This window comes from Protopterus annectens, chromosome 2.part1 (genome assembly GCF_019279795.1).
Source record: "Protopterus annectens isolate FY-2018-M chromosome 2.part1, PAN1.0, whole genome shotgun sequence".
In the NCBI taxonomy this organism is placed as follows: domain Eukaryota; kingdom Metazoa; phylum Chordata; order Ceratodontiformes; family Protopteridae; genus Protopterus; species Protopterus annectens.
Window position 1 is genome coordinate 455,615,258 of NC_056729.1, and position 18,962 is coordinate 455,634,219.

General features: G+C 38.7%; 1 protein-coding gene across 1 annotated transcript in view; it reads right to left on the minus strand.

Moving 5' to 3' along the window:
- The window catches only part of FREM3 (FRAS1 related extracellular matrix 3), a 624,923-nt gene that overhangs the window by 133,698 nt on the left and 472,263 nt on the right, over positions 1-18,962 (minus strand). Inside the window, exons 9-11 of the mRNA XM_044062250.1 lie at positions 10,885-11,082; positions 3,258-3,422; positions 2,954-3,136 (exon numbers count right to left, since the gene is read on the minus strand). Of these exons, the coding sequence (XP_043918185.1) occupies positions 2,954-3,136; positions 3,258-3,422; positions 10,885-11,082 (546 nt within the window). The remainder of the gene's footprint in view (positions 1-2,953; positions 3,137-3,257; positions 3,423-10,884; positions 11,083-18,962) is intronic.

An 18,962-nucleotide genomic window follows, 5' to 3' on the forward strand; every position in this document is an offset into this window, starting at 1 on the left:
GATTCAGATAAATGAAAGTATTTGTATATGTGGACAATGACAAAGTGAGACAAACTTGTATCAGCAGGAGTAGACTCAGGAAGAGAGGGTCTGCATTTTAAGGATATAACCCTTCAGTCCACTGATTACATGAAACAGAGTGTGTATTGACAAGCAGTAGTGAGAGATGTTTCACACACATACCTGACATTTGTATGACAATTCTCACAGCACATGGTTACACGTACATTACGATATACCTACTTCTGGCATTACCTGACTACAGTCTTTGCACTGGTTAGAGCATGGGTGAAACGATGACCACAACTAACATTTTTTACTCCATCAGCAGACCTGCCTTGTAGCAATGAAAGGATGGCAAGTTTATTCACAGATAAACTGCCATGGTTCAGCAGTTTAACTAACAGTCATGGATGTAAACAGGGAGGGACTACCTCCTTACTGTAGAAAGAAAGACAGGAACATCAATAATCACAATGTATGGAGGAATTTTAGTGTAGGCATGTAGAAACGTTTTTAACAGAAATAGAGATGAGTTGGTCATCTGTGTTGCCCACAGAAACAGTATCTAGTAGAACACAAAACAGTTTTTAAAGGTGGTGAGATAACATAGGACAGAAAGAGACAGAGAGAGAGAGAGAGGCTAGACAAATTGGCAGTGTAGAATGGATGAACAACTATGAAATAAAGGGTAACAACCACACAGTCCATTAAAACTGATATGATATATCATTGATTGCAGGTAGCTTTAGAAATATTTTTTCATATAGTGGGACTTACTTTGTTGCCAAAAACATAAAGGGTTTCATCAGATATAGCAAACTATTGTATATCTATGGTGTAGCCTACCTAGATGAACATGTAATATGAATAATAACTTACCCTCTTTCTGCCTAGACATGTAGGTAATTTAACTGAAAATGTATATGATGTCATCATTGGTGTTATACAAATGAAATATGTATATATTTGATGGTGGTTTGGATTTTTATTGCTCTCTGCAACAGTTTGATAGTTTGTTTCTGAACCTAACCATGACATCTTTATAGCTTTGTGAGTGATACTGATGGAAGTACTCTTGATTTGTTCTTTGAATGAGACAGAGTTTTCCAAGATAGACCTCCCCTAGTCTCTTAGTCTCCTTACAAACTATTGTTGCCCTTTAAAGTAAAAAAAAAATAAAAAAAAATTCACAGCTAGTATTAATAACGTGTAAGAAAGCAGCCTTCTGTATCATTTAAATTGCATTTTACTCATGTTGGCAAAAGTATTGTATTCATTATGCATCTGTTATTTGCTATCAATTCAATAATTCCTAAATGTTTGTTAACTTATGCTTTGTCTGTAATTGCTACTTCTGTATCCTTTTTTCATGTCTGTTAAACTCAAATTTGTCTGTACTGGAGCTTTTGTCCCTGGGCCTCCACTGAAAAAGGACCCGTGTCCAGTCAGACTTTCCCGATAAACAAATGTAAAATAAAATAAATAAAATGCTGGCTGTCCAATGTAAAATGTATTTAATTATTGAGATGATACTGCACAGGGCTGTAACAGCTGGCATTAAGGAGCTTGCTTACATATCAGTCAACCCTTCCTTTACTCAGGACTCTATATAATACATTCTGTATTGTCGAGCAGCAGTAAGATGTCACCTTTTGCAGAGTATACTATTTTATTTCCAACTTAACTATTTCTACTACGTGTTATTACAAAGATGAGCTCTCCAGAACTGCACATATTGCTGCATGCAAGGTTTTCCCAACTATCCATACAAGAGGAATACAGCATTTCCATTGTTTTTAAACTGGTGAGATCTCTCCTAGGCAGCAGAGTATCCAACCAGCCTTCATTGCTACTCTGACTCACTGCATGTTTAGCTTTATGTTTACCAATGAAACCACCACATGCCACTTTCCAGTTGTGTAGCTATTAGTGCTTCCTCTCACACTGGGTACTCTTGACCTACTTTTTTTTACTCTGTCTCACAATCCATAGATAGAGTCAACATTTTATGCACTAAATTTTAGCTGCCGTATTTTAGAAAATTCCTCCTACATGGCTAACTCTTGTTATTTTTACCCTTTCTTGTGACGCAGCCCTGGTGTGTATTTTTGTATAATTAGTTAATGTTTCTGCCATGATATTTAACCTACAACACTATAGAGACAGATGTGTTTTAAATGCACATAACTTAAACAACACTCTCCTATTTTCTACCATGTAGATCAAATAATGTACACTACTGTGTCTAAATTCCTTAATTCATAATACAATTTACACAATTAAATGCACATTATTTAAAATAATACATGTTTTCTTTCCCTGGATAGCTCATTCTTTATTGATGTATTTTTTTGGTGTTATTTCTTCTGAAAAAAATACAAATGACTTACGGCAAGCATTGATTTTACATTGGTATTGATAAGTAATGTTACAGACAGGTTTTCATCTAACATATCTTTCTGTAATTAGATCTTTCTGTAAATAGACAAATGACACAAATGATTTACATCTATAGATGTCTGTCTACTAATCTGACAGGTGACACACATGATATAAATGTACAGCTTTTTAACTATAACTATCTGCCTGTCTGTTTTTCTAGATATACACACATATATATGTATAGGTGTGTGGGTAGTGATATGCATGTCTGTGTGTTTACACACACACACACACACACACACACACACACACACACACACACACACACACACACACACACACACACACATATGTGTGTATGTGCATATATATATATATATATATATATATATATATATATATATGTAAAAATAGATATACACGTGCGCATGTATATATATTTCAGTTACACACACAGGAAAATGTCTTAATACTTGGTAGATTTCTATAAAACAGACAATTACATGTATATTTTTTGCATTCGACTGTATAACTGAAAACAACAAAGAGCCTTAACAGCTGTTTTTACCTTCAGAATGTGGGTTATAGTCTTCACCAGATGTGGCCGAGCCATCCTTTGTGTGAATGCGTACAACAGACACTTTGGAAGTGTCACCTAGGCGTATAATTGGAATCTTTACCACTGCAATCTCCCCTGGTTCTTGAGGCTCTTGAATGCTGTATTTGATCTCAGAGAACTTGATGACCGGCTCTGTCATAGAAGAGTGCAACATATTTTTTTACTAGCTAATCCAGAATGACCACCTATGCTTCTAACTTTTGAGCCAAAGTACCAAAAAAGACCTTGGGCGCTAATGTTTAAATGTACTCACTGTCTTCTCGATCCTGGATCTTAACAAGCGTTTCTTTCTGCTCTCCAATGGCAGCTCCAAATGTAGATTCACTTTTGGGAGTACCTAATACTAGTCTGAATTCTTCCTCTTCTTCATATATTGAATCATCCACAAGTGTTACAGTGCAGGGCTTTTCAATCTCACCTGTAGTGAAAAGAAAAATAGAGTTTGGTTGTATTGGCTAGGTTGGTATTGTGATAACAATGCATCTGTTATCTCCTGTTACAGAAAGGCTGGCAATTCCATTCTACTGTCAGTTCTAGCATTACAATAGTAACTGCATTAGCAATGTGCTGTACCCAAAACCAGACTGACAGAGTTAGTAGTATGAAATCAAATGTGTCATATTTAAACACTACTAATGACACCAATGTAAACATGTATAAATAAAAAAAGAAAAATCTCAGCTGACATAAGCAGTCCTTGTCGCTATACCCTGACATCTTCAACAACATTTGAGAAGCTGTGTTTTCTAAACAATGCTCCAGTACAAATTGTACTTAATTATTTTTATTTATTTCAATTTGTTAATTGGGTATAACACTGGTCACAATGGATCATTTTCAGGTTCAGCCCTGGTACAAAAAAGAAAAATATAAGAAATGACAAAAGAATAAATTATAAATGTATGAAGATATGGAACTGCAGTAATACATAAATTCAGTTTAATACACAAATTGTAGCCATCGTACAATTATAACTAAATTGCTTTCAAAGAAAAGGGAAAATAGCTTCTGTTGGGAAGGGCAGCGAGTCTTATTTAAAGTATATTTAGTAGGTACAAGTAAAAATGGTCATTTGAAGAGATAAGGAGTTGTCCATTCATTGGCCTGATTAAAGGGTAGTGGTACAGGGCAGACTTAATGAAGCAGGGAAGCTAAGAGAATTTGTGTGATTGTGCTTGCATTAGAACATTTACAGATTGCATCTTTGAACAAGAATTGCTTAGGGGCATGTCAAAATACCTTTGCTTAAGGTCATGTCAGAATACTTGCTGGAAGAATTTTCTTTTGGGTAAGCTGACAAGAATTTCGAACTTGTGGGCAGAGGATGGAGAAACTATGGTTGGTGCTGTGTAAGTTTTTCTCGATGTGTCTGCAGGACATTTATATTGGGGGGGTGAGGGATTTAAGATGGTAGAAAGAGCTGCAGAAAGGTACATAATTAGCAAAGTAGGAGAAGATTCATTAGTTTGAATGGTAAGGCACATAATAGTAGCTTTATCCCATGAGAGATTGGAAGCCAGTCTGCTTTTGTGAGCACTTTATAGCAGTGTTCTGACTTGCAGCCTAGTTTTCTGAATCTGCAAATAATGTTGGCTTAGGTTTGCAATCAGAAGTGATTTGCCTTAGAAGCTGATACTATGAGGGAGAGGCCATATTCAAGTTGGTAGAGAAGTACTCCTTAGCTAGTTTCAATTCTACCTTCAAAGGGGAGGAAGTGGTTTATTTTCATGGCTGACAAAAGTTAGGAGTTAATCTTGGACTTTATTATTTCAATATGATAAAGAAATTAGGTTGTTCATCTAACTAGATACCTATGTATCTGAAATATTAAGTTGTTTCTACAGGGATCTGTTTATTGATTGTTATATGTCAGTCAGTGGGTACATTGGACAGATTGTGTTTGGTACTAAATATCATTGCTTTTTCATGGGAATTTATAATTATCTTTTGCTTTAGCCAGTAGGACAGTTGAGTAAGGTCATCTTGTCCACAAAGGCTATGCTGTTTATTGGCAGCAGTGATTCTGGTCATGTTTGCTTAGGCATCCATATGCACGCATCATAGCTCACCTGTCTGAATCTATCATAAAGTACCCAGAAATCACAGTCATTAAAAGCCAGCTGTGGTGTATAATAACCCTGTGTAAATGTCCAAAGTTAATACTGACTTTACCCATGGTTGGCATAAAAAAACAACTGTGAAAAAGAAACAGAGTTGCACAGAGATAGTGGTACAGTGGGAATTGGGGAAATACCCTTTCCCCCACTGTAGTGCACTCTGAGTTTGTATACATAATCAGCAGGGGGGCTTGCCCACAGCTAAAATGCTGTTTCTTTTTTGTAACTGGTTTTCAATATTTTAAATTGTCGATCATATGGTCTTGACCACATGAATTTTGTCAATAAATTTCAGCCAACTAAAATAAATTCCTCATGGAGCATTAGCAGCAATGTGTAATAGTTGAACCTTGCCCATAGATGGTACTGTGGCAAAGCAAGGTAAATGGCAGTAAGATGGTGCAGAATAATGTGGGAAACTGCCAGTGGAAACAGAAGGATGTAGTGATGGGGAAGGACATATGGGTGAGCATGAGAGGAGGGGTTGGGGTAGGAGTAAAGAACAATGCCAAGGTTTAGTAGGAACTGGACAGAAAATGGAGAAGAGACTGAATGCAAATGTTATTGGCAAGTTGATTAGTGATACCATTTGGAGATGAAAGGCATAGCTAGATGATAATGAATAAAAAACAAGCCAGGAGGAATGGAACAATGCAGGTCAGAAGAGGGGGAACGGAGACACATGAGTACGTTGCTCAAAGTATAGAACAGAGTTTTATCTCAGGGATATTTGGGGTGCTCTAAGATGTGGTGTCTGCAGGAGACTGGGAAGCTTCAAGGGAGAATACAGGAGCTAGGAATGACAGGAGGAGAGCAGGTTGGGTGATAAGAGTAGAGAGAGACTGGATAGGAGGGGACAGTAAAAGGGCAGGAGACAGGACAGAGTGCAAAAAAAGTAGGAGACAGACAAAGAACAGGAGGACAGTGCAAGATGCAATTATAGGAATATAGGCACATGCAGCAGCAGACACATGAGCAGTGAAGATAAACAGGGTGATAAAGGATAAATAAAACACTGGAAGGGAAGGGATGGAGAAAGAGGAAGAGGCAGCCAAGAATGAGATGATAAGGAGAAGGAAGCCAAAGAGGAAGGAAAGAGATAAGCAGTTACAATTAGTGATGAGAGGTCAGGCAAAACCAGAGGTGACAGTGCAGGTGCAATAACTTAGGGAGAGCAAAAGAGAAGGCAGAAGTAAAGGGTTACTCAGATGGGGGAAAGGGAGAGTGGTCAGGATAAAGTGGTGAGAGACAAGTGTCTTCTAGTGACCACAATGAAGAGGACTGGAGTGGGAAACATTGCATGCAGGAGGATGAAAACATTTGGCAAAAAGAAAAGTAGGAAAGGATAGCCACTGTTGCCATATTGAAGAGAGTTTTAGTGACTGCAGTCTCAGTCATGGTCCTAATAAGGTAGGCAGGGGAGACCTGCTTATAATGAAGTATTCTCTGAGCTTAAATTTAGTAAAAAGTGGAACGAGGTGACTAAAATGATCAGCAAAGAGAAGTGACAACCACATGTTGTCATGTACACATGGATGGCAGCAACGGTCTGTCAGATAAGTCATTTCAAGTTGCAGAAAACAGGGAAAAGAGGGTGTTATGGGGATTTCAAGAAAGGAATTTGGGGTTACCATTCTCAGAAGTGTTACTTGTGGCATCAGCCAGCATACCAAGGAAGGAGAAGATGAGGGACTGTAATGACTACCTGCTGCAGTACATAAGGAAGGGGGGGTCTTGAAATTGCTAGCAGGATGGGGTGAAGTGGCAGAAATACCAGGTCTGTTGCAGTCATTGGGTCTGTCTTTGCTTGGGAGAAACACTGTCACTTAAAACTAATCAATTTGGAGAGGTTATAATTTTATAATTGCATCTTAACTCTAAAATGGAAGGAATGAGGGGTGTTAGAGAAACAGAGAAGGGGTAGGTACTCAGGCACTATGCAAAGGGAAAAAATGGACATGGAATGTCACATATTCTAAAAGCATGGCTGAGAAGTATTACTGTACAAGCAGAGTCTAGGAAGGAAGGTGTAAGTGCTGCAAGTAGTCTCATGGGAAGGAATGGTGAACATTGCTTGTATCACTAACAGATGGGAAAATGACAGGTGAGGGATGTGACGGAATCAGGTGACAGGCTGCTTAGGAATAAAAGAAAGGAGGACTCAAAATGAGGAGTTGTGACCTATACAAAGGAGGGCATTAAGTGCAAGATCAGATGTAGGGAATAAACATTACGCAAAAAAACAAGTAATCACTGTGGTATCCCCGAAGTCTCAAACAACCCACTAAACAAGTATACTGGGTCCAAAAACAAAAAAGTGCAAGAAACATCTCTGTGTGGAAGACTTTCAATCCATATATATCTAGTTAATTACATGAGGCAGGTGAAGTGACAAGTGTCAGAACAAAAGGAAATGTACTGACAGTTAGAGTAGAGGAAGGAGGAGTGTAGGAATAGTGACATAGTGTATCAGCTCTAGGGAACTTCAACAGGGAAAATGAAAAACTTTCGGACAGAGCAAGGGACAGGGGCAGAATGAAGAACAGGACTATAATCATAGGGTAACTAAACCACTATGTGGTTTAAAACAGGGAAAGGATAAGAAATTAAACAGAAAGATGACTGGGATGTCACCTTTTCAAATGCCGAAAGTGGGACAGTCTCTATGGAAACATTAGGTTTTGCAGAAAAAATACCTGCAACCAGTGCAAGGGACTGCTGTTTCATTTATTATTAAGGTATTTCAGGTACACAATAATTCTTTTATACAACTATTAGAGGAAACCTAGGAAATAGTTTTTGTCCTAAAATCTCTGGACATTTGCCAGTGCTCGTTATTTTTTCACAGAATATAACTATTCATATAGGGACTATCATACATAAGAAGGGATATATGAGATTTCAGCAGGTTAATGATGCTGAGATGATGGACAGGATCAAAATGAGTTAACTGGCTGGAGGCAAGTCAAGGTTATGAGCAAGTTATGGGAAGATATGAGGGATGGGATACTCTAGGACCCGGAGAAAGGTTGGCGGAAGAAGTAAATAAAAATGCATAAAGAAAAAGAGGAGATTGCTATCAAGATCACAAAGGAAGGCAAACCTATCATTTACAGAAAAGAGAGGCCATGCAAAAAGTGGAAGGAAAAATTGGGGAGGCAGTGAAGGCTCAGTGTAGGAAGGCAAGCAGAAGGGTGACAAAGATGTTAAGGACAGTAAAGTTATAAGTGATGACATCCTTGTCAGAAGGGGTCAAGAAGGGAAGCAAAGGCTTTTTAGGTACGTATTAAAAAGGAAGAAAGAAGGGACAGATATGACAAGGCTTAGCAAGGTATGGGATGACAGAAAAATACAGAAATATTGAAAGGCCACTTTCCTATCAAGTTCACAAAGGGAAGGGAGCTTGAAGTTTTGGGACAGAGTTACGGAAGAGTGGGGAGAGAGATAATGCATGGAAACAAAGATAGAGAAGGAATAGCTGGAGACTGATGTTGCTTTCCTAATAATGGATAAGGTACAGGAACCCACTGTGCTACATTGCAGGGTTTTCAAGAATTTCACTAGTGTGGTGGGCAGTATCAGATTTTTGATGAATATCTTCAATGGATGATCGGCCACTAATAAAGTGCTGGAGGAATATAAGATAGTAAAAATGGTACTCTTGTACAACGAAGGGAGCAGGAACTATTCCAGGAACCACATATCTGTCAGGTTTACAGCAGTAGCAGGCGAAATCATAACAGGAGATCTGGAGGAGCACAATGTTCAAGACAGGAGCTGACATGGATCCATGGCCAGAAGGAGATATCTATTGAACCTGACCCCCAGTTTTATGACAGGCTTATAGGTGATCTTGCAAAGGAAGTCCCAATGTGCTCTACTCAGACTTCAGCAAAGCCTTTGACTCACTACCACTCAGGTGGCTGCTGTGAAAACTGCAGAAGATAGAAAAGGGCTGCATGGGGAACTGGTTTATAGTGAGGCTGAAGGGTAGGACACAGGTTATGTTGAGAAAGACTATGTCAGGAGTAAGCCAAGTGACTAGTGGAACATCGCAAGGGTTGATCCTGGGTATGGTATCTTTCAGTGTAGTTATTTTATGTATATATATATATATATATATATATATATATATATATATATATATATATATATATATATATATATATATATATATATATATACTGCATGCAGCTCTGAGATGGTCATCAGGCTGCTGGAAGGAATCGAGAAAAAGAAACTAGAAGGCTATGTGGGACTGAGAAAACACTGTCACAAGAGGATGCACTCTTCATACTACAGAACAGCAGAGATGGTATACATACTGTGTGAGTATATATATATATATATATATATATATATATATATATATATATAAAAATCCACATACGGAAGCACAGTGAAAAAGGTATATAAGTGTTTGATTTGTTACGTTTTGTTGTATTCTGAGGAAGTCGAGTGACGAAAGCGGAAATTAAAGAAGTTGTATGCTATTGCTGCCTGGTATTCTTTTTCCGTCGCGTTCTTTTTTTTTTTTAATTTGGTCTTTTTTAGCTATTTGGATATATATATATATATATATATATATATATATATATCTATATATCGTATATATATATATATATATATATATATATATATATATATATATATATATATACACACATATATATATATATATATATATATATATATACACACATATATATATATATATATATATATATATGGTTTACTATTGTTTGTGCAAACGACATTCTGTCGACTGCAATGTGCCGAAAAACAGAATGTTGAACGCACAAGCACTTTTGAACCAGATTGTCGACTCCACTTATGCGAATGCACAACTGCATTCGCATAAGTGGAATTAGACTATCTGCATGGAGATCGCGGTACAGTGGAGAGTGGAAATTCATCCACATCCCCACTGTAGTGCGATCTCGGAGTTAGAATATGTAAGTAGGGGGTGTGTGAGTTTGATTTACATTAGCTCCTATACAACTATCACGTGGTGGTTTCGACAACAATGTCGAGTCAAATGCGTCGAGCATTTGGTTCGACATTGTGTACATAATATGTTTTTACTTTCGGTATTACCATTCATTTATTTGAACGGAAAATGTTTTTCTGTTAGAATAAACAATAGTAAACCTATATATATATATATATATATATATATATATATGTATATATATATATATATATATATATATATATATATATATTGTGAGGGTGTGCAAGTGTGCAAGGTCATGTTGAAGAGATGTGGATGGGCCACCCTGAATGGGAATGGCAAACAGAGGAGGGGGCATAAGCGGCAGATTGTGCGACTTTGCAAAAGTATTTCCTAACAAGAAGGGGTCCCAGAGAAGGGATTACTTGAAGACTGATAGAGGTAATCCATGGTGCCATTTACTAAAGTATGGGACAGGTGATGAAAGACTCTGGAGAAGAGAGGGATAGAAAGTACATTCTTAAATTCATTTGAAGGGTAGACTAAAGAGGATAAATTACTCCTTCTGCTATTATACAAATGAAATGGAAAGTATAATTATTAAAACTGGATATCTGCATATTTTATATAGGTCTGCTAAATCTAGCAAGCTACTTTGCAAATCATTTATTACAGATTTTTGTTTCCAGTCATTAAATAATGACTTGCCCTCAGTTTGAAAACCTTTATATTTCCATTAGAGCATACTGTGCTATAAAAATGATATTTTTCATGAAACATAGACATACTGGATCTATAAATCTGCTCACCTGGCAGGAATGTGATAATGGATGCATCTGTATTAGGCATCTCTTCATAATCCATCATAACCTGGGCCGTTCCTTGACGTGTATAGCAGCGCACTGTAGATTTATAATTAATATCCCCACTACGGTATACAACAGCTGTTACCTGTCCTTCCTTCTCATTCCCAATGTATTGGGGTTCTTTGAATTGTACCTTTGGTACTGCAAGCAGAGAAAAATAGTGTATTTGTCACAGAGAAAAGATAGAATCATTAAATTAGAGCAGCAGATATAATATAACTAACATAATAATCATACCAACTTAACATTTACTTACTGGTAACTGTATTGTAAACAACTGTTTCACTTAGATAGGCACTTAAATAATCATTTGCAAACATATGGCTGTATAGATAGTTTCAGATCATATTGGCATGCTCAGTTTACTGTGACAATCTTGGAAACACAATCCTGAAAACCAAAATCCTGAGACCATAATATAGAAAGACCAAACTGCTGAAGATCACAATACTGAACTCCCCAGACTAGCCCCTTGATGGGACACAGGTTAGCACTCATTCCTGGGTTTACATCCTGACTAATGCTAAAACACATTCCAATATCCACAATGGTAGAAAATTATGAAGTTTACATCACATGGGATCACCCATTACCAACATTTCAGAAAACCAGATATAGTGGACCATTGAAATCACCATACCCAGTGACTACAGTGTCTTGCGTACAGAGAGACACACAAAGTCATAAAATATCAGGATCTGCAGGCAGAAACGAGAGCAATGTGGAAGAAAGATACCCAGACAGTTCCAATAGCAGTAGGAGCAATGGGTCTTATAAAAAAAGAATCTACAATTATATTTAGATATTTTACCGATACATGTAACTCCATATGAATTACAGGAGTCATTACTGGGCACATTGCAGGTGCTGCGAAGAGCACTTTTGGCTGACATCAAAGACTGAAACATTACTAATTTCATGAACTTTAATTGTAATTTGACTTAAGAATTGGATCCATTCCTGTCATGGTATTAAAAACCCCAAAGATATGGAGAAATTAAAAAAGTAGGGAGATTCAGTAGTTGAGACTTTTAGACATTGTGATCTTCACCATTTTGGTCTTTCAATATTATAGTCCCAGGATTTTAATTTTCAAGATTGTGGGTTTTAGGATTGTCATAGTAAACCAACAGGCTCTGTTACAATTTTTTTCCAAATGTGGAGAATGCAATTTAGCAGTAAAAGACAAATTATTATTAAACTTTGATGCACATCTCTAAAGTAGTGCAAAACATTTGCATATATGAGTTCTTAAATCAGCAACAGGGTTAATATTTCATCATTCTTTTTACATAATTTTCTAAAGTCAGAAGATGCATTGTGCACAACCATATGGTCTGAGTCATGAGATCAATGCAAAAAAAAAAATACATACATACATATATATATATATATATATATATATATATATATGTATATACACATATACATATATATATATATATATATATATATGTATATATATGGGTTCCTAACGATTAGAGCGGCGGCATTTTGTCAAATGCGTTTTCATTGACACCTAAAGAGCGAACAGGCAAAACAGCGAAGCGGCTGTTCATAGGTTCATAGGTTCATACTAGGCTATCTGCCCTAGGGCATTTATAAGCCTAGCCAGAGTGTGTGTGGCTTTCCCCTTAGGATGAGAATACTATACCCATTAGTTTGCTGTGCCTCTGTCCAGCAGTGATACAGAGATGATTCCCGGGGTAAACCTACGATCTCCCATCCACTCGTCAAGATTTCTCTTGAACAGAGTCAGTGAGGGGCTCTGCCTCACATGGACTGGGATTCTGTTCCATAGTGTAGGGAGTCTCTGGGTGATGAATCTGTCCCTCCAGCACGTCCTATTTATATACTTGTTGAGGTTTAAGTCTCTTGCTCTCGTGGCTCTGGTGGATTTGGATTTTTTGAGGTGGAGCATGTCCATTAATTCCGGGTTGGACATGGCCTTGTATGTCAGGCACAGATCACCTCTGAGCAGACGGTATGCGACTGAATAGAGCTGGAGTTTCTTCAGTCGGGCATCGTATGACATATGTTTGAGCCTTTATCCTTTTGGTGAGGAACTTTTGGGGTCTTTCCAACTGCTGCAGGTGGCGGGTAAGGTACATTCCGAATGGGGCGTTATACTCAATCATTGGTCCGATAAGTGAAGAGTACAGGGGTACAATGACCTCTCTGATCTGGATGTGAATCCCTTCATGATCAGGTGGGCAATGTAGAAAGGTCTTCCTAGCCACTTTGGCAATGTGAGTGTCAAAAGAGAGGTTACTGTCAACTCGGGTCCCCAGGTCCCTATTATTTAAGGATAGATTTGAATGCCTTGAAGCCTGAAGTAAGCTATCACTGAGCCAGAACCTTTGTGAATACTCTGGGCAGTAGATAAGCCAAAGGGCAATGCAGAGAACTGATAATGAAAATCTCCAGTTCGAAACCGCAGATACTTTCTGCAACTTAGCCTTATAGGCACATGAAGGTAAGCTTCCTTGAGATCCAAAGTTACCATCCAGTGATCCTTGCCCAGCAGAGGTAACAGTTGCTGTAACGTCAACATCTTGAACTTGGGAATGTCCAGATAAGTGTTGAGGATAGATAAATCCAGAATTGGTCTCCACGTGTTCCCCTTCTTTGGTACTAGGAACAGGCGAGAATAAAATCCAAGCCCTTTCTGATACAGGGACTGGCTGAATGGCCCCTATCTGGAGTAACTGAGAAACTTGCTTGTGAGCCTCTTTTCTTTGTGGAGGAGGAACATCTGGCATGCCTTTGAAAGGGGGCATTGTGTGGAAATAAAATCTGTAACCGTGATGAATAATATCCAGCACCCATCTGTCTTGAGTGATTAAATCCCAATTTCCTTTGAAAAGAGACAATCTTCCTCCCAAAGGAGCTGCCAGACGAGAGTCCACTGGCAGCTGAAAAGGCAGGTCATTGGTTCTGCTTACGAAAGGACTGACCCCTGCCCTCACCAGAAGTCTGAGCAGGTGAACTGTCTGATCTAGGCCTAAACGAACCTTGGAGCCCTGCCCCTACCACGTCTAGACCTACCCCTAGACTGGGAACCATAAGCAGGATATGTCCACCCCTTAGCAGGCCAATTTCTACTAAACTGAGGCTGCACCTGCAAAATCTTTAACAGTCTGCATAGACTTAGCTTTGTCCTCCATTTTCTTTAAAACTGCTTCCACAGGCGTCCAAACAACACATCAGACTGTAAAGGAGCATCCAAAATCCTAGTCTTAACATGCTCAGCTAAATTCTGATCCTTCAACCAGGCATGTCTGCGAAGAACAGAACTAGTAGCAGCCACCTCGAGGAGGCCTGAACAGCATCAAAACCACACTGCAAAGAATGCTTACCCACTTGTTCAGACACATGAACCAAATCCAGCAATTCTTTACACTCAATACCTTCCGCCAAAGCATCCACCTTAGATTTCAATTGTGAAAGGAGATAATTTTGATATTTCAGCATATGAAACTGACAATTCAACGCCTCATGGCTAGAGTGGAAGAAGTATATACTTTCTTACCCCACCTATCCAAAGCCCTTGCCTCTTTATCAGAGGGTACAGGATTTTTAACCACAGAAGCTTTAACACCTTTAGGCCCCTGAGAAACAGTTTCTGGGTCCGCCCTGGGACTCTTAAACAAATACTTATGAGCTTCGGGCACCCTATAATACCTATCAGGCTTAACAGGAGCAGGAGGCAAGGAGTCAGGGTTCAGAGAAGCCTCTGCAAAACATCCTCCACCACATTCAACACAGGAGGAATAGCTAAGGGCCTATGCTGGGGCAAAACAAGAATTCCCTAAGCCTTTTTCTGGAGTCAGAGTAATCTTGGCCTTCCCATTTAAAGTGCTCCCTCATGGAGGAAGAGTCTCTGAAAATGAAAAATCCTCAGGAGGAGAAGCTGAAGGAGTGGAATCATCCACATCAGAATCAGAATAAGTAGGAAACTCTTGCAAGTCTTCCACAGAAGACTCTGAAGCCTGTGAACACTGTTCAAAACTATCAAACTCCTGTTCCACCCTAGGCCTCTTATCAGGTGGGGCATAGAACCTCTAATCAGAGTAATCAAATCTTCTGCCATTTTAAGCATATGTTTCTTAGGCACAGAGCCCGAAATGCTAGGAGAAGCCCCCACAGAAGCTGAACTTGGCCTACCTCTAAAAGAAGCTTTGGCAACAGAAGGAGAGGCCCTAACTACCTTGGGAAGAGAGGGAAGAACAGTTACCTGAGAAGCCCCTCAGCCTGGCCTACCTCCTGAGAGGCACATCCTGTAACAGTAAAGTCTGCCTGAGACTCCATAGAGACTCCTGGCAAAACCTCTGGCTCCCCTGAGCCTTCTAAAGGACCGACGTCCGGGACTGCCGTTCCTCACCCTAGGCTTCACTGTTTTGTCCTTGCGCTTCTTGGATGAAGCAGGCGCCGGAGCATCCGACGGCATATTATAATTGCAACGCTTCCCAAACACTAACCTAGCACAATCAAGCCTCCTCTTAATAGTGCGCTTGTTAAATCTAGCACAAGAGCGGCAACCAACAACGTGTGCTCAGGCCCCAAACAAGGTATACACAATGTATGATAATCCCTATGCGGTATCTGCTTCCCACAAGAAATACAGTTATTCACTTTTTCTGACATCCGGTTAAATACTGAGGCAAGAAAAAACCAAAATGTTCCCAACGCTACTTAGCCAACTCTGTTTTCGGTCTGAAACTCCGGTTCGGAAAATCTCAGAACGCCAACCTGCACTCGCAAAATTGCTTCTGCATCGGACCATGCGGCAAAAAAGACTGAGGAAATGACGTCGGTCATGCGCATTAGTACCCTGACGTACTGACGTCAGTCTAAGGCGCCATGACCGACGTCAGCCTTATACTCTGGTATTCGGGCCGACTGGGACGCGGACTATACCCAATAGTCAGGACTGCAGCAAGGGAAGACGAAGAACATCACAATCCTGAAAACCAAAATCCTGAGACCATAATATAGAAAGACCAAACTGCTGAAGACCACAATATTGAACTCCCCAGACTTGCCCCTCGATGGGACACAGGTTAGCACTCATTCCTGGGTTTACATCCTGACTAATGCTAAAACACATTCCTATATCCACACTGGTAGAAAATTATGAAGTTTGCATCACATGGGATCACCCATTACCAGCATTTCAGAAAACCAGATATAGTGGACCATTGAAATCACCATACCCAGTGACTACAGTGTCTTGCGTACAGAGAGACACACAAAGTCATAAAATATCAGGATCTGCAGACAGAAACGACAGCAATGTGGAAGAAAGATACCCAGACAGTTCCAATAGCAGTAGGAGCAATGGGTCTTATAAAAAAAGAATCTACAATTATATTTAGATATTTTACCGATACATGTAACTCCATATGAATTACAGGAGTCATTACTGGGCACATTGCAGGTGCTGCGAAGAGCACTTTTGGCTGACATCAAAGATTGAAACAATACTAATTTCATGAACTTTAATCGTAATTTGACTTAAGAATTGGATCCATTCCTGTCATGGTATTAAAAACCCCAAAGATATGGAGAAATTAAAAAAGTAGGGAGATTCAGTAGTTGAGACTTTTAGACATTGTGATCTTCACCATTTTGGTCTTTCAATATTATAGTCCCAGGATTTTAATTTTCAAGATTGTGGGTTTTAGGGTTGTCATAGTAAACCAACAGGCTCTGTTACAATTTTTTTCCAAATGTGGAGAATGCAATTTAGCAGTAAAAGACAAATTATTATTAAACTTTGATGCACATCTCTAAAGTAGTGCAAAACATTTGCATATATGAGTTCTTAAATCAGCAACAGGGTTAATATTTCATCATTCTTTTTACATAATTTTCTAAAGTCAGAAGATGCATTGTGCACAACCATACGGTCTGAGTCATGAGATCAATGCAAAAAAAAATACATACACACATATATATATATATATATATATGGGTTCCTATTAGAATGACGAAAACGCATTTTGTCAAATGCGTTTTCATCGACACCTAAAGAGCGAACAGGCAAAACAGCGAAGCGGCTGTTCAGCAAATTCTTTCCCTAGGAAAGAAGTCACTTGACTGCTTTGTTGCTTTGCCGTGTTCTGCACTGTAGTGTGGTCCCTTGTCCGGTATAGCTCCTGAGCGTAAATGTGCAACAGTTACTGACCTTAGGGTTAGGGTGCAGCTTAAGGTAAGTGCATATGTATGAAAGTGTTTACTGTTCTTTTTTGCGTTAGATGTACGGTTTAGTTAAGTGCATATGTGTTTTAAGCTGTTTACTTTTGTTTTGGGGTGGTAGAATTAGGGTTAAGGTAAGTGTGTATGTGTTTGGAACTGTTTACGTAAATGTGCAAGAGTTGCTGACCTTAGGGTTAGGGTGCGAGTTAAGGTAAGTGCATATGTTTTAAAATGCTTACTTTTTTTGCGTTAGATGTATGGTTGAGTTTCGTGCATTTGTGTTTTCAGCTGTCTACTTTTTTGGGGGGGTAGAATTAGGGTTAAGGTACATGTGTAAGTGTTTGGAAGTGTTTATTTTTTGGTTGAAACAGCGATTTCTTTCCCTAAGAAAGAAATCGTGTTCTGAGGTGTCAACATTTTCAGCTTTCGCTGAAAAAGGGTAGATGAAACATCGTTCACTGTTTTAATATAGACCCATATATATATATATATATATATATATATATATATATATATATATATATATATATGTATATATATATATATATATATATGTGTATACAATTGCAGCTTCTCAACAAAGTACTGTTAGAATTAATCAAAATATGTGAGGTTTCTAAAAACAGCAGACGAGACGTGAATCTGCAATAAAAGAATTTCTGAATCTCACATACTTCACTACAGACAGAAAATACATTTCTAAGCCTGGATGATATGTGTCCATAGAGTCAGGGAAGGATATTTGAGTTTGGAGCCATAACAACTTTAACAAAATGTTTGTATGAAAGTAACTAGATGGGTGAGTATTTCATATTAAGGTAGTTTCCACAGTTTCTTATATGGGTTCAGAGTGTGGTTGTCTGCAAACGATTGATATCATTTGTATACGGCATTGAGCAGGTCCAGAAGAGAGTAGAGGGAGCACATGTACATTTATTTAGTTTACTACAAATGCACTTATTGAAGATAGCAATTAAAGAAGATGCTACAATGTAAGAGCAGTTATGTATCTCCATATCAGTACCTCAGATGTGGCTGTGCAGGCTGCCCTCCTTGTTGGCACTGAGGAAGCATGCCATCATACTGTTGTCACATGGCAGTATATGTATAACTTAAAGGCAGATGTCTCTTTCACTTTTGTTCTATCAGAACATTCTGGGAGGTTTCCTGCAGTTGTGAGCACCACTATTTTTCCTTCCCCTTCACTGACCTTCTGTTTGTTTATATGTGGTAATGGAGTGGACAGAATTTACTGCCTGACTGTCTGTCTGTTATCACCAGTGCATAATAATCTGCATGGCATTCATAGGATGTGGGAAGCCTCAAGTGCTAGTATCAGAATTCTGTGTCTGGAGCCTGCCCACTGAAAATCCACAGACAGTAATAGTTATTCTCAGAATAGTGTGAACTTTTGTGTGAATGGAGGAATGTACACAACCCCCAATATTGCAGTATTTCAGTGTATTTCTCCTACAATAAGTACAGCAATCTTGGGGTTACTGTACTTAAGTAGCTGGAGTGTAAAGGGCATAACCTCTCATTTAATATCAGTAGGGGTCCAGGGGAACTTTAAGCTTTAAAAGTATAATTGCAAGTTTCAGAATTTATTTTTTTCTGACAATTACTATTTTTCAAACTGTCAGAAATAATGACATCTGGTTTAAAATTTCTGATAATAATACATGTGTTGCATGCTGGGTAGTGTGGTAGAATGCATCTCCTGTCTTCACTTCCACAGTGAATACCTTGTCCCATAATGCCTACAATGCTCAGATGAGATATATAGTATGGCTGGGGTTGTTTGTATCTCTGCACTTCTC